At 41.7% G+C, this 13251-nt stretch overlaps 1 protein-coding gene and 1 non-coding gene across 2 annotated transcripts; both read left to right on the top strand.

Annotated features, from left to right (window-relative positions):
• Positions 1 to 441: 441 nt before the first annotated feature.
• On the top strand, positions 442 to 513 carry trnae-cuc (transfer RNA glutamic acid (anticodon CUC)). The gene has a single exon. It is a non-coding gene; the product is annotated as a tRNA-Glu (tRNA).
• Positions 514 to 827: 314 nt separating this feature from the next.
• Positions 828 to 7906, top strand: dapk3 (death-associated protein kinase 3). The gene is made up of 9 exons (XM_060058546.1): positions 828 to 886; positions 1636 to 1743; positions 2265 to 2625; positions 3580 to 3709; positions 3828 to 3876; positions 3970 to 3996; positions 4129 to 4281; positions 5985 to 6030; positions 6192 to 7906. The coding sequence occupies exons 2-9, from the start codon at positions 1682 to 1684 to the stop codon at positions 6726 to 6728; spliced, it is 1365 nt and encodes a 454-aa protein (XP_059914529.1). The 5' UTR covers positions 828 to 886; positions 1636 to 1681; the 3' UTR covers positions 6729 to 7906.
• The last annotated feature ends 5345 nt before the right edge of the window (positions 7907 to 13251 follow it).

Genomic DNA, 13251 nt, shown 5'->3' with positions numbered 1-13251 from the left:
GTAAGGTTATTATTGGATGTCTGATTTATAGCAAGGGTGCATTTATCGCTTGATTGGGTCAATTTGAATGTCTATCAAAACATAATTAACATTAGAATTGCAATTCTGGCGCATGGCATCAAATATAACGTTTTTATGTGGAATTTTGGCAACTTTATGTCTGGTTTTATTGTTGTTCTAGTAGGTTTAATGGTCGAGGCTTGACAATCCCATTTAATAGTACGCTTTAATACACACACATTGAACCAGCTAAACTCGATGATAGCATTACTTTCACTTGACTTTTTTAATGATTGCACGTTTGATTTTCTACTATTTAAATGTGGAAATAAATACGTAGTGCTTCACAGAAACTATTGTTGAATAATATCAGGTTAGCAATGTTGGAAGTGCTATAAATGTGTCTGTTTATAATGTAGTAAACCTTTAACGCTTTCAGTTTCCCTGGTGGTCTAGTGGTTAGGATTCGGCGCTCTCACCGCCGCGGCCCGGGTTCGATTCCCGGTCAGGGAACACACTTTTTGACATAATTTATTATGCCAAAAGCTTCCCTTGATGAATTCTAAGAAAACTATGTGCTCAGACGCTGACACGTTTTGGTAAAACTTGTTATGTGTCTTTACAAAAGTCGATACAACTTTGATCAAATGCTAGCTACACTTTACATTTGAAAAACCCACTCATGCGGTTCCTCTGAACCAACTAAATCACTGCTGAACCTGCTCTATCCTGTAAACCAGGAAAGGTAATACCACATCACAGTCGTGTGAGAGTTGATTCACTTCAGTATGATGTCATTCCATATGTCCGTCCTCCTGCTTCACTAGCCACCAGGATCTCTAACCTACTCCCTTCAGGGAATGCAGTACTCCTCGGCAGACATAATGTAAGTCCTGCTACTTTATGTACGCCTTTTGTTATTATGCGAGGTCAGTCTTCATCGTATTGTTCTTTCAATGTCATGGGCCGCGTATAAGGATATATTATTTAAAGCGTAACATACATCGAGGTGCTAAGCTTTGCTAGGCTAGCCAGATAGCCACGTTAGCTATCATTAAGTTCTCCATAGTCGCTTATCTTTTGCGAGCCTATTAGACAGCTTTGTTTGGACGTTCGTCTGGGATCTCTCCAACCTAGCTGAATGAGTATGCGCCATTTAGGACACACGATTGTGACATTTACTTTTGTAGAAGCTGTCACGATGCTATGTTGGTGTATAAAGTGTCCTTGTTTGTTTGATGCGTGTATTGTGTGTAGCAAGCGTGTGCTAAATCTTAAAACCAACCAGTTAGCCTTTTGTTGCGATATTCTTATTTTTCTGGTTCCGGGCTTTTGTATAAACAAATAGCCGTGACTCCCTTCCCTTTAATTTGAGACGAGTGGTCCAGGGAAGGGAATGACGTCAGTTGGACTGGAATGCAGATTTCCCTCACTAGCCAGTGTTAAAAAAATAAGTATTTCACTATGTTGACTCTGGCCAAATAAGGACTGATATTCCCCCTCTTTCAGAGTGGTAACTACGTGGGGGGGGGGGGATTATTTATGGCTCCTGTATGGTCTTTACCTCATGGCACCATATCTGCTCAAAGTTTTCTTCATTGTATTAATCAATTTGTTCCGTCTCCATTGCTTTAGTTAAGCCACAGGCATTCCTCCATACTGTATTCACCGTTGGCACAACATGGCTGGCTTCAGGCAGGAGGATGTTGAGGTGTTCTATGAAATGGGAGAGGAGTTGGGGAGGTAAGTTCCTTTGAACAATGGTCCTACAACCAAACAATTGCTTGAAGAAAAATTCTGGCACTCATTGTGAGCCTTCATGAAGTACATCGCTAGACTCCGAGAGCGGCTGCTCATGATTTGGCTCTATAATTACTGTGTAGTGTATATCCGCTGCGAGCCAGAGTAGAGCCTCATGAATGAGTCATCTCGTTGGAGTGGAACTCTGTAGCTTTACCTCTTGTAGGGAAGAGGTGTTTTTCTGCAGTAATGCACCAAAGTCATGGCATCACTGCCTCTCTCTTCCCGTGTGTGTGTGTGTGTGTGTGTGTGTGTGTGTGTGTGTGTGTGTGTGTGTGTGTGTGTGTGTGTGTGTGGACCCCCCAGTATTTTGACATCCAGTTTTTTTTAATTTGTAATTCAACACCGGTGGATACTTAGCAACAGATGCACTTCTAGGAGAAAAATGAAAAGACAATGCACACACACATGCATTGTATGACACTCTTCTGATGTGTAAACAATGTGTGTGGCCTCCTCCACAGCGGGCAGTTCGCCATCGTCCGCAAGTGCAAGGACAAGGGCTCGGGCCAAGACTACGCCGCCAAGTTCATCAAGAAGCGGCGCCTGTCGTCCAGCCGCCGCGGCGTGAGCCGCGAGGAGATTGAGCGCGAGGTGAACATCCTGCGCGAGATCCAGCACAGCAACATCATCACGCTGCACGACATCTTCGAGAACAAGACGGACGTCATCCTGATCCTGGAGCTGGTGTCCGGCGGCGAGCTCTTTGACTTCCTGGCCGAGAAGGAGTCCCTGACGGAGGAGGAGGCCACGCAGTTCCTCAAGCAGATCCTGGACGGCGTCCACTACCTCCACTCCAAACGCATCGCGCACTTTGACCTCAAGGTGAGCCCTGTTAAAGATAGTGATCGACCGTTATACCGGCTGGCCGATATTATCTGGCCGATATTACAGATTTCTTATATATATATATGTATATATATTTTGGCCATGAGTTACAGACAGACAGTTCAATAAATGTTCCCTTTTTAAATTGAGACTTGTTACATTTGTAATCATCATTGTGTCATTTTTATGATAATTGAGCGAGCAAATAATAATAATAATCGGCTCGAAATATCGTCTCAGAAAAAAATCGGCAGCCTGTATCGGTCATTGGCTAAGGCTGACGAAAAAAATCGGTATCGTCATTGGCCCTAAAAATCCATATCGGTTATGATAAGGATTTCAAGTAATTTTGCAAAAATGGCCAAAAAAGAGAATTCCATACCCAACCTTTAAGGAGACCCAGTCGGAGCGGTTGTTGTTGGTTTGTTTGTATGGTAACTATGTGACGTGTTGAGGATTTTCTTTTTGATTATAGTTGTCGTGCCGCTACCAGACAATGCTGTTGTGAGTCATGTTATGGGCAGGGAGACAGTCATTCGCACCACTTCCCTGTACCCAGAAGGGGTTACGAAATGTCTAGGGAAATCTCATACTTTCCTGGGTGTCTTTTTAGTATGGCATTTTTCCCCGCTTTGAAATGGAGGTGCAAGCTGAGGCCTGAGTCAGCCGCATACTTGTTGACACTGGGGAAGGTTTTACTTTTTTTTTTTCAATGCTGACAAGGACTTACTTTGCAGAAGGATACAGCTGTTATGAGTTTGTGGGCAACCTCATCCATTTTAAACTTGGCTTGAAAATCTCTTATCAGGGAATGTATCTTTTGGTACGCTATATGCACGCGAAAAAAAATATTTGGTTGTTTAGCTTAGATGAGACTATGAAAGCCTTTTAATGTGTGTGTGTGTGTGTGTTTGTGTGTGTGTTTTTGTTTGTGTTTGTGTTTTAATGCAGCCTGAAAACATCATGCTGCTGGACAAGAATGTACCAAACCCCAGAATCAAGCTCATTGATTTTGGGATCGCTCACCAGATCAAGGCAGGGAATGAGTTCAAGAACATCTTCGGAACACCAGAGTTTGTCGGTAAATTCCCGTTGAACGTATTTCCATTTAAGTCAACTGTTCTAGTTCCTTCCATTGAAGTCAACTGTTCTAGTTCCCGAGATTTTTTCACTAAACATAATTTACTTGTTGTTTACAGCACCAGAGATAGTCAATTACGAGCCACTCGGACTGGAAGCAGACATGTGGTGAGATATTTATGTGGATTTAGGAAATTAAATAAAAGAGTGGTTCTCCATATGGCAATCATCACTAAAGCCAAGTCCTTATTCTCTATGCAGGAGCATTGGAGTGATAACTTATATTCTGTGAGTACTACTTTAAACGCCACATATCTTTGCATGTACCCCTGCCTCTATGCACTATTATAGAGCACTTTACGCTGCATTTCTGGTATTGTTATTGAAGACTCATCTTCATCAACCTGTTCTCCATCTAAGATTGAGTGGTGCTTCACCATTCCTGGGCGAGACCAAGCAGGAGACCCTCGCCAACATCTCGGCCGTCAACTACGACTTTGACGAGGAATACTTCAGCAATACCAGTGAGCTGGCCAAGGAATTCATACGGCGCCTGCTGGTCAAGGATCCCAAGTAAGGACACTCTTGACAATTGTTCTTGGTACAACCAATCGACAGCCAGGACTGTCTGGGGTGGTTCACGGTAGGTGAATGCCGAAAGGCTTTTTTTTTTATTAAGTCCACTGGAAGATTTAATTCCTCTGAGTGATACAAAGCTACGTAGCATACATCGTTTCCTTTCTTCGGTAATGATCTCGGTGGCTCTCATCTTCATACTATGTATTTTCCAAGGTTTTATTTTCCTAAAAAGGATTTAATATTTTTTTGGTTTTGGCCATAGACTTCTGCCAGGCAGTCATTCATTAATTTTGGCAGTTTATGTAGAGAACACATGGAGTTTATGATCTCACACACAACCTTGTGTTTTGAAAGGAAATATGAAGGGTTGGAGATGAGACGAAAAGCTCAGGGGTCTCATTTATAAAACTGTGCGTGGGATCATTACTAAAAGTGTACGTACGCCCAAAAGCCAAGTTTTGCGTGCTCCAAAAAATATTCAGAATTATAAAACCCTGCGTACGCACACCGTACGCAATCTTTGCTCTATAAATCACAGAGTGCCTACAAGTGTGCGCAGCTGAATCAGCTTGACGTTCCGCCCTGTACACGCCCCTTTTTAACCATAAATGGTCAATGCAAACGACCTCATGAATGCGATCTGCATATTAAACAGACTCCGATGCAAGTATCATGTCTTGTCGGATACAATGGCAGAAGGACTGAGAAAAGCGAAAAAGCGAAATTTCACTGAGGTTGAAGTGGAGACACTTGTGGGTGAGGTGGAGGCCCGAAAAGTAGTTTTGTTCGGCGGTCACAGGATTGGGATCCCCAACAACAAAAAGCAGAGTGAGTGGCAACATGTTGCTGCAGCAGTGAACTATGTCAGTAGCACGGAGCGCACAGTCCAAGAATTAAAAAAGAAGTGGTCTGACATAAAGGTACATATTTTTATGTCCCAATAAATCGTTCTGGTCCCTAAAGACCCTCTCCCTCCGAATCCTGCCATTTGCATGGTCCGCCAGCAGTGCCATATGGTGCGGCATTACCACGGCGCTCACCTCTGTATCTATAGGGTTACGGTAATAAGACTGACGGAGAACACCTTGGATAATCAGTTTGTAATCACCCACGTATAATGTTCTTGAACATAACCCCTTTTTGATGCCTGATTTGTCATGAAAAGCATCAAGAGAACGGACAACGATTGTTATGAGGATGGTGGCTTGGTTTTCCACACTTGGGATTTAGTTGACATTTGATTATGTGTTTGCAGTCGCGCCGTCAGTGGACAGTATGGAGTGACGGGATTAAATCTAGAGAATTTTTTTATTTCTATTCTAAGGAGATGTTTCTGGAGTTATAACGCAGTTGACTTAAATTATTCTGATTACATAGATTTAATGCATGGTTGAAATTAAATTTATGAAGGGCGATGATAAAACATAATCGTTCTTCTCACTCTACAATTCTTCCGTCTGACTTCAGTTCACCACCACACCATCTGTGTCGCCAATTCTCCTTTTCCTCCAAACCATGTGTACGCATGGGTCAGAGTTTGCTTAGGGCTGTGCACATTCTCCCGTCAAGTTGTTTTTTTATAGATCACAACCTTGGCGTGGAAAGTCACGTACGCCCCGTTTTGTGCGTACGCAACGGTTATAAATGAGACCCCAGAACTTTGCATCATGTCTTCTCTGACACACTTCTGTTTGCAGGAAGAGAATGACCATTGATGATAGCCTGGAGCATGCTTGGATCAAGGTGGGTGTTGCGTTGATCCTAACCCTAGTCTTGAGGACATGAAATGGAATACCGTTGCTAGTTATTACCAAAAGTTGTGCTGGAGCTGTGCTCTCATCTTGACGTTCCAATCCTCTGTTCAAATATTTATACTCGCCCGGTTGCTCCCGTCTCCGCCCCAGGCGATCAAGCGGCGCAACGTCCGCCCGGAAGACCACGGCCGCAAGTCGGAACGCCGGCGGCTGAAGACCACCCGTCTGAAGGAGTACACCATCAAGTCCCACTCCAGCATGCCGCCCAACAACACCTACGTCAACTTCGAGCGCTTCTCCCAGGTGCTGGAGGAGATCGCCGTGGCGGAGGAGGGCCTGCGGGACCTGGAGCGCAACCAGCGCTCCTGTCGCGACGACGTGGCCGCGCTGCTCTCCATCTACGAGGAGAAGGAGGCGTGGTACAAGGAGGAGAACCTGAGCATCGCCAGCGACCTGGGCACCGTGCGGCAGGAGCTCCAGCGAGCTCAGACGCAGCGCCGGCAGAGCCAGGAGGAGGCCCGGGCGGCGATGCTGGCGGCAAACGCCCTCAAGCGCAAGTTCGGCCGCCTGGAGAACCGTTACGAGGCGCTGGCGGAGCAGGTGGCCTCGGAGGTGCGGTGGGTAGAGGATTTGGTCCGCTCCGTCTCCACCGAGAGCGCCGGCCTCAGCCCGGGAAGCATGCCCTGAAACGATCACTGTAGACCCGTCGCTTATTTCCAACTGCAAGGTGAGCTGTGTTTCTGATTGGCTGATGCCGGCAGATGTCACTTGTATAACAGTCAAGTCGTCTGCTAGCCCTGCAGTTTGATTTAAGGGTGTGTTGGCTCTTTGATCTTAACAAAGACATTTTCCACTCTCGTGGGCTCACTATCATTTCGGTCACAGCAGACCTTTTTTGCGGGGGAAGTTGCCGTCATAAGTTACGGAAGAAACCGTGATAGAAATTTCCCCTCAGGAATACATGCAAGTCAAGTCTCAGAAGCACCAGCAATTAAAGAATGGGCTCATAATCGTTGCAAGTCGGCCAAGAGCATGTCATAATGCTCATTCCTTTTATTTTATAAATATATTTATATTGTCTGAGAATCTATGCTTTTTATATCCATGCTTTACTTAATGATGTAATCTTGTAAATTGTATCAGCCAATTGTTCTTTTTAGCCCCGCTTTTTTAAGCAGAACTGGATCACCTTAAAGGTGATGAGCTGCAAATGTATGTTCTACTCTGTCGCCCAATACCCGGCAGCTTTCGTCTGTGTACAGTTCAGGGGATAGATTCTGCTTGCTATTATTTGCAGATCTTCTTATTGCAGAATCATCGCAACGCCTCTTATTTTGTAAAGAACATAATTGAATGCGAAAGTGTGAACCGAGCTTCATAATATTCAGCTCACTTGTAATGTTTTAATCCATCTTTGCCAGTGCCTGTTTACCTATAGACAGACTTGATTGCTTCTGTAAGCAATCCTCTTTTTATACTTAGTCATGACATTCCTATTTCATGGACACTGATCAATGTCTTACACACATTAAGCCTTCTATACCAAATTGACTGCATGAAAATATTCCATTTAATATAATTTACTTGTTTTGTTTGTTTTTTAGTTTCTAGTATTTCTTACCATGGTGGCTCACTTTCAGACATTCCATTAGTAAGTTTAACCGCAATCTCCTTCCCCCTATTTACCTTACAAACGACCAGTAGGCCTACCTATACAGTACTGCTCAGTCTGTAGTCAAATATATCGATGTATGTCTTAGCGGATTATATTTTAAATTTATGTTTTCATCATCTCAAATGCAAGATGAATTATATTATGAAGTCATTCTGTCTGTTCGTTTTCATTGAATAAACGCATCACAGTATTACGTTTTGTTATTCATTAGTTTCGTTTCAGTTTCGTATCATACTAACGATAGAATACATCACCGCCATGGGAATGACCTTAACCGAGTCAACATTAATGTAACAGAACACTCAAAACCTCTGAATGTTTCCTTATTGTTTATCGTTAATTTTCTACCTTTTGAATCTGAGAAAATGGATGCAGAGTTAAAGATTATTTGCTCAATTAAATACAAAAACAAATTAATGATACATTGCAGTTGCTGACAGCTTTATGAAGTATCACCTCAGGTGGAGGTGGATTTGCATAGGAAATCTTAAATATTCAAAACATTCACTTTGCAGTGCAAATTGAAAGAAGGCCTTTTTACACTGCCAAGCCGGTTCGGTCGCAGTTTGGCACACCCGGCAATTTCACTGCCTTGCCTGTGTAAAACCGAGGTGCTAAAATCCCCCTTCGTACCTGAGCGGGATTTCTTGGTTCACTGGAGAAGGCGGGACTGCTCACGGAGAGTAGACCTCTTTAGAATAATTAGCATACAACAAATGTTTATTTTTTTTTATACATCCTGAGTGTAGTCTAAAACGCGATTCTAATTGGAGAGACGGATTTCATGTCTCTCAAGTTAGAACTACTCATGTTGATATCACTGCCTTGTCTCTGTCTAAACAAGGCAAAACCTCTACCAAAGTCCATTCGTATTTACATCAGAATGAAACTGCCAATGTGTGTAGGGTCCAGGAGGGTATTTTTGGCTGCTAGCTCAAGCCGGTGATTTTCCTCGGCAGTGTTATCGTGCGGACAATGCCTGGAAAAGGCGTGCATAAGACAAGCATACTTGGCACTGTAAAATCATCAAACTTACAAATGGGCTGCAATAAAAACATGTGCAGCACTTCCAATAAAAGCCAGTTTATTGGAAGTGTTGAATTTGACAGTTCGATCATTTAGCTTTGGATGGCATAAGCTCCACACATTTAGAATGGGTAGGCATGCATGCACGTATTATACATGAGATATGACAAATAACAAAAAAGCTTCAATAAAAAGTTAGAATTGTCATAATTACCTTTACAAATTATTTTGTAGGAATAAACCACCCTAATATAACCCTCTTTTCACAGAAGCCAGCTCCCTTAACCAAATTGCTGCAATCAGAACAATAGACCCACAACTGCATCTGGCAAAGGATTTGTTTGAAAACACTGCTCCGCCATGGTAATGAATGAACAGCTGATTAGCTGATTCATGAGAAATCACAGTTTTGGCCTTGGTCTTTAAGGGGGTGGGGGGGGGGGGGCAATTCCCGCACTAGTGGGAATTTTGTCTGACCCGACAAATTGTTTGAAACGTCTAAATCAGGGGTCTTCAACGTTTTCCAGGCCAAGGAGCCCCAAACTGATGGAGAGATGGAGCGGGACCCCCTATACTTATATATTGTATAAAATTGTAAATTGTGTTTTATATTAAACTGGTCCTATAGTGCCATTTATACCTGTACCTTGTTATTTTGCATTCAATACTAAGATATTCAAATAATACACAGGTTCATATATTCATGTTTTCATTTTTACATGTGCAACGTAGCCTACAGTGAGTGCCACTGCCATTCATAAACATAACATAACATAATTTACTGATACCTGCCAAGATCAACAATGTCTGTCAATTGCATGTAATCATGCATAAAAGCAATTCCAATGGACATTTTTAAAACAAATGTGGAAACGAAAATAAGTGATTGTTTGTTCGGTAACTTATCAACCCCAGCGTGTCCGGTTGCTAATCGACGTCATCGTCTTTGGCGGACTATTTCTCTGCTTATCGCTTATTTTCCGGATAATGACCGGCGTTCTGTACATTATCCCTTACATAACAGCACTATCTCTCTCCCAACAGTCTTGGCTGCGCACACTCATCCCAATCAAATTGTTTGCGGCGGAGGAGAGTAGGAGGGGGTAGATATTAAGACCGGACGAGAAACTTACGTCGCTGTGCTGTCCTTCGTAATGGAAGGAGCAGGCAGAGAAAAGCTCTCTCCTGCTGGGCTTTCATTAAAATGAAATACATAAAAATGTCGCAGCCACGTCCGTACGTACGAACAAACGCTTACCACTTTCGTAAATGCCATAGCCTATATATAGTAAATTCGGATCGCATGATAGGAATAGATCTATTCTGATTAGAAATCGGATCAAAAGTGTCCATGTAATCGTGGCTAGTGTGTTGTATTCATGTTAATGTGTATTTAAAAACATTTCAATTTGTGAAAAAAATTGCGGGGGGAATATAAAAAAAAAGTCATATCAACCAAAACTTTCGCGACCTCCCCCTGCAGTACCTCCGCGGACCCCCTAGGGGTCGCAGACCCCCTGTTGAAGACCCCTGGTCTAAATCTTATGTTGATCCACTATATAAGGCCAAACTGAGCTCGTACCGTAGATCATCATTTTTGACCGGGCATTCACTGATAGCCTGCATCTGCAGTCCAGAAGAGCTGCCGTCTTTGATGCCCACCGGAAAGGAGCGGGAAAGGACATCTGGAAGTGCTTATGTGCTTAAGGAGTCTCTGCTGATCTCCACACATGGAGATCAATGGGATCCACATGTCACATGACTCGAATTTCCGCGGCAGCGAGTTGGAAAGCACTACACTTGATTACAGTGTTCCGCCATGGCACCGAATAAATATGACATTTAACAGCTTTCAGTCTCAGGAGCCCTTAGATATACTTCACAGTAATATGTTAATGTGGACAGGGTTGTAAAACGATAGATATAATTGTACATTTGAGAGTTACAATTCTGTAATGATATATCGTCTTGTATTAATATTCAATGTTTTGAATAGTTATGAAAGTTATGATTTATCATCTGAAGTTTTTATTCAATTTATATTCTCTCGTAATACTGTTTGTTTTTGTTATAATACATCAATAATATAATATACATTTATAATATCCTCATTCCCTTCATAATCTGTTCATATATTATGTAGCCATTTCTTCTTTGTATTTTATTTTTTATTTAAATGGTTTCCTATCTAGAGAAGAGGGTCCCCACTAGGGGACGGCAATTAGCCTTACAAGTCGTTTTCAGAAAATCTGCCACATATGACATCATTAGTGGGTGTGTCCACCTAGATCTGTGCTGGATAGATGAGCAACGTTTACTTCAGTCCACTTGGTTGGCTGGTAGACTGATCTATCCAGCACAGATCTAGGTGGACACGCCCACTAATGATGTCATATGGGGCAGATTTTCGAAACGGCTTGTAAGGACTAATCACACTCACACCTGGGGGTATAATATGTCCCCTTTAACTATTCACTGAATGAACTGCTGAAGAATTAATCGTCTTTCTTCTAGCTACATTTCCTATGATATCTATAATTAAGTCAATTAATATGAATCTATTAATTAATTAATATAAAAGGGCAAGATAGTTATATTCTGTTTTATTCTATGGGTCCACCTGATGAGAATATCCTGCCATTATGGTAAAACAAGCATACAAATGAAGGGTCTAATCTATTTGTATAGGGACCCACTTGATAACACAATTACATTCAACTAAACAAATTTTATCTGGGTTTATTTTAAATCCTTATAGCATTTGATGTTGTATTTTCCCTTCTGGTACAACAAAATGTCCCCCGAACAGAACTGAAGAACAGATATTCTCACAGAGCCTGTCACTCACTTATATATGATGGATGTATCAAATACAACCTCTTAAATTGTACACCTTTAACCAGTTTTGCTGGTTTGCTCCTACGCAAACCGTGCCTACATATTAGCGTTATATGTTTTTTCTTGGGGGAGAGTATTGTAGTTGAAGTATTTCCCAGAAATACCAATTGAATGTAGTTTCTATGCTCATTGAAAGTCATTTCCGAGGCACGCGTTTGCGGCAATGTGAATTTCTACGCTCTTTTCAGATTAACAGAGAACTGTATATCCCCTCTAAAGCCCCAAACTGTCTAGCAAGATATGTCCAAATAGATGGGGGTCTGTTTGCCAATCTTTCGGGACAATGCTCAACGAGGGAGGAGGTGTCTGGGTGCTGGAGATGGTTGTTGCCATGGTGACTGATGCTGGTGGGACTGATGGCAAAAACAGCTGCTCTTTTGGTTCCTGTGTCCATTCACTGGGGCTCCTACAATCCATCCCTCAGATATTCAACCCCATTTGGGTGAACCTTTTCGTTTCAAGGGGTCTCTGAAAAAAGCATCTATACACAAAAATATATACTAACTAAAGAAATAAATGCCAATACACAGGCATTGTCCCACACAAACCACCACAACTCCTATCAACACACAGCATGAACAAGACTTCTCCACACAAAGTTCCAAAATGTGATAGTTAACATTAAAAACACGTGAACGTGTCGTGCGCGCACACACACACAAACACACAAAAACACACACACACACACACACACACACACACACACACACACACACACACACACACACACACACACACACACACACACACACACACACACACACACATACTGAAAGAAACATACACAAACACACACTGAAACAAACCCACACACACACAAATATTTAGGCCTCATGCTACATGCATTCATAAATATAAACATACATACTTACATACATACATACGTACATACATACATAATACATACATACACAAATACACAAATACACATACTACATAAAGAGCAATAACAATGGACTCAAGCAAAATACATGAACAACTTTTTTTAAGGTACACAAGTAATGTGTACTGTAAGATGAGGAAATTAAGTTTTATGATCGGCAAGTAATTCAAATTTTTTAGATGAAAGGAAAGTGGCCAATCTTAGGGAGAGACGGAGGAGATAAGAAGTTCATTACAACAGGGGACTAGACATGCTTTTGGTTTTGTAATCCATGTTGTTTTCTTTGCAACTATTATTTTCTTTGCCAGAATAATAATTGCAATTATTGCCTTGTGAACCTCCTTTAAAGTTAATAATATGATAAACTAATGAATGAGACTTATTTTTTCTTATTATCTCTGAATACATATGCTATGGATTGATAAGGAGATTTAAGAAAGAAAAGAGAATTAAAAAATAAAATAAAATTGTGTCAAATGAAGTCAGAATTTACACTAATGATGCATTATGTCCATCAAGAGTGAACTGCACCATCGAGTTCCAAGAGATCAAAGAGGATGAGACAGTAAAAACATACATCCCCTCTCTTCGTCTATTTGGTACGACCGGCAATGGTCTACTATATAAAAAAAGAAGAAAATAAATTGCTTTATCATAACTCTTAATAACAACAACAACAACAACAACAACACGTACTTACCTAAAAACATATTCTAATTAAGAGCATA

The sequence above is a fragment of the Gadus macrocephalus genome, chromosome 8, assembly GCF_031168955.1.
Source record: "Gadus macrocephalus chromosome 8, ASM3116895v1".
NCBI classification, from domain to species: domain Eukaryota; kingdom Metazoa; phylum Chordata; class Actinopteri; order Gadiformes; family Gadidae; genus Gadus; species Gadus macrocephalus.
The sequence above is the reverse complement of the archived record's forward strand: the minus strand, read 5'-3'. Positions and strand labels throughout refer to the sequence as shown.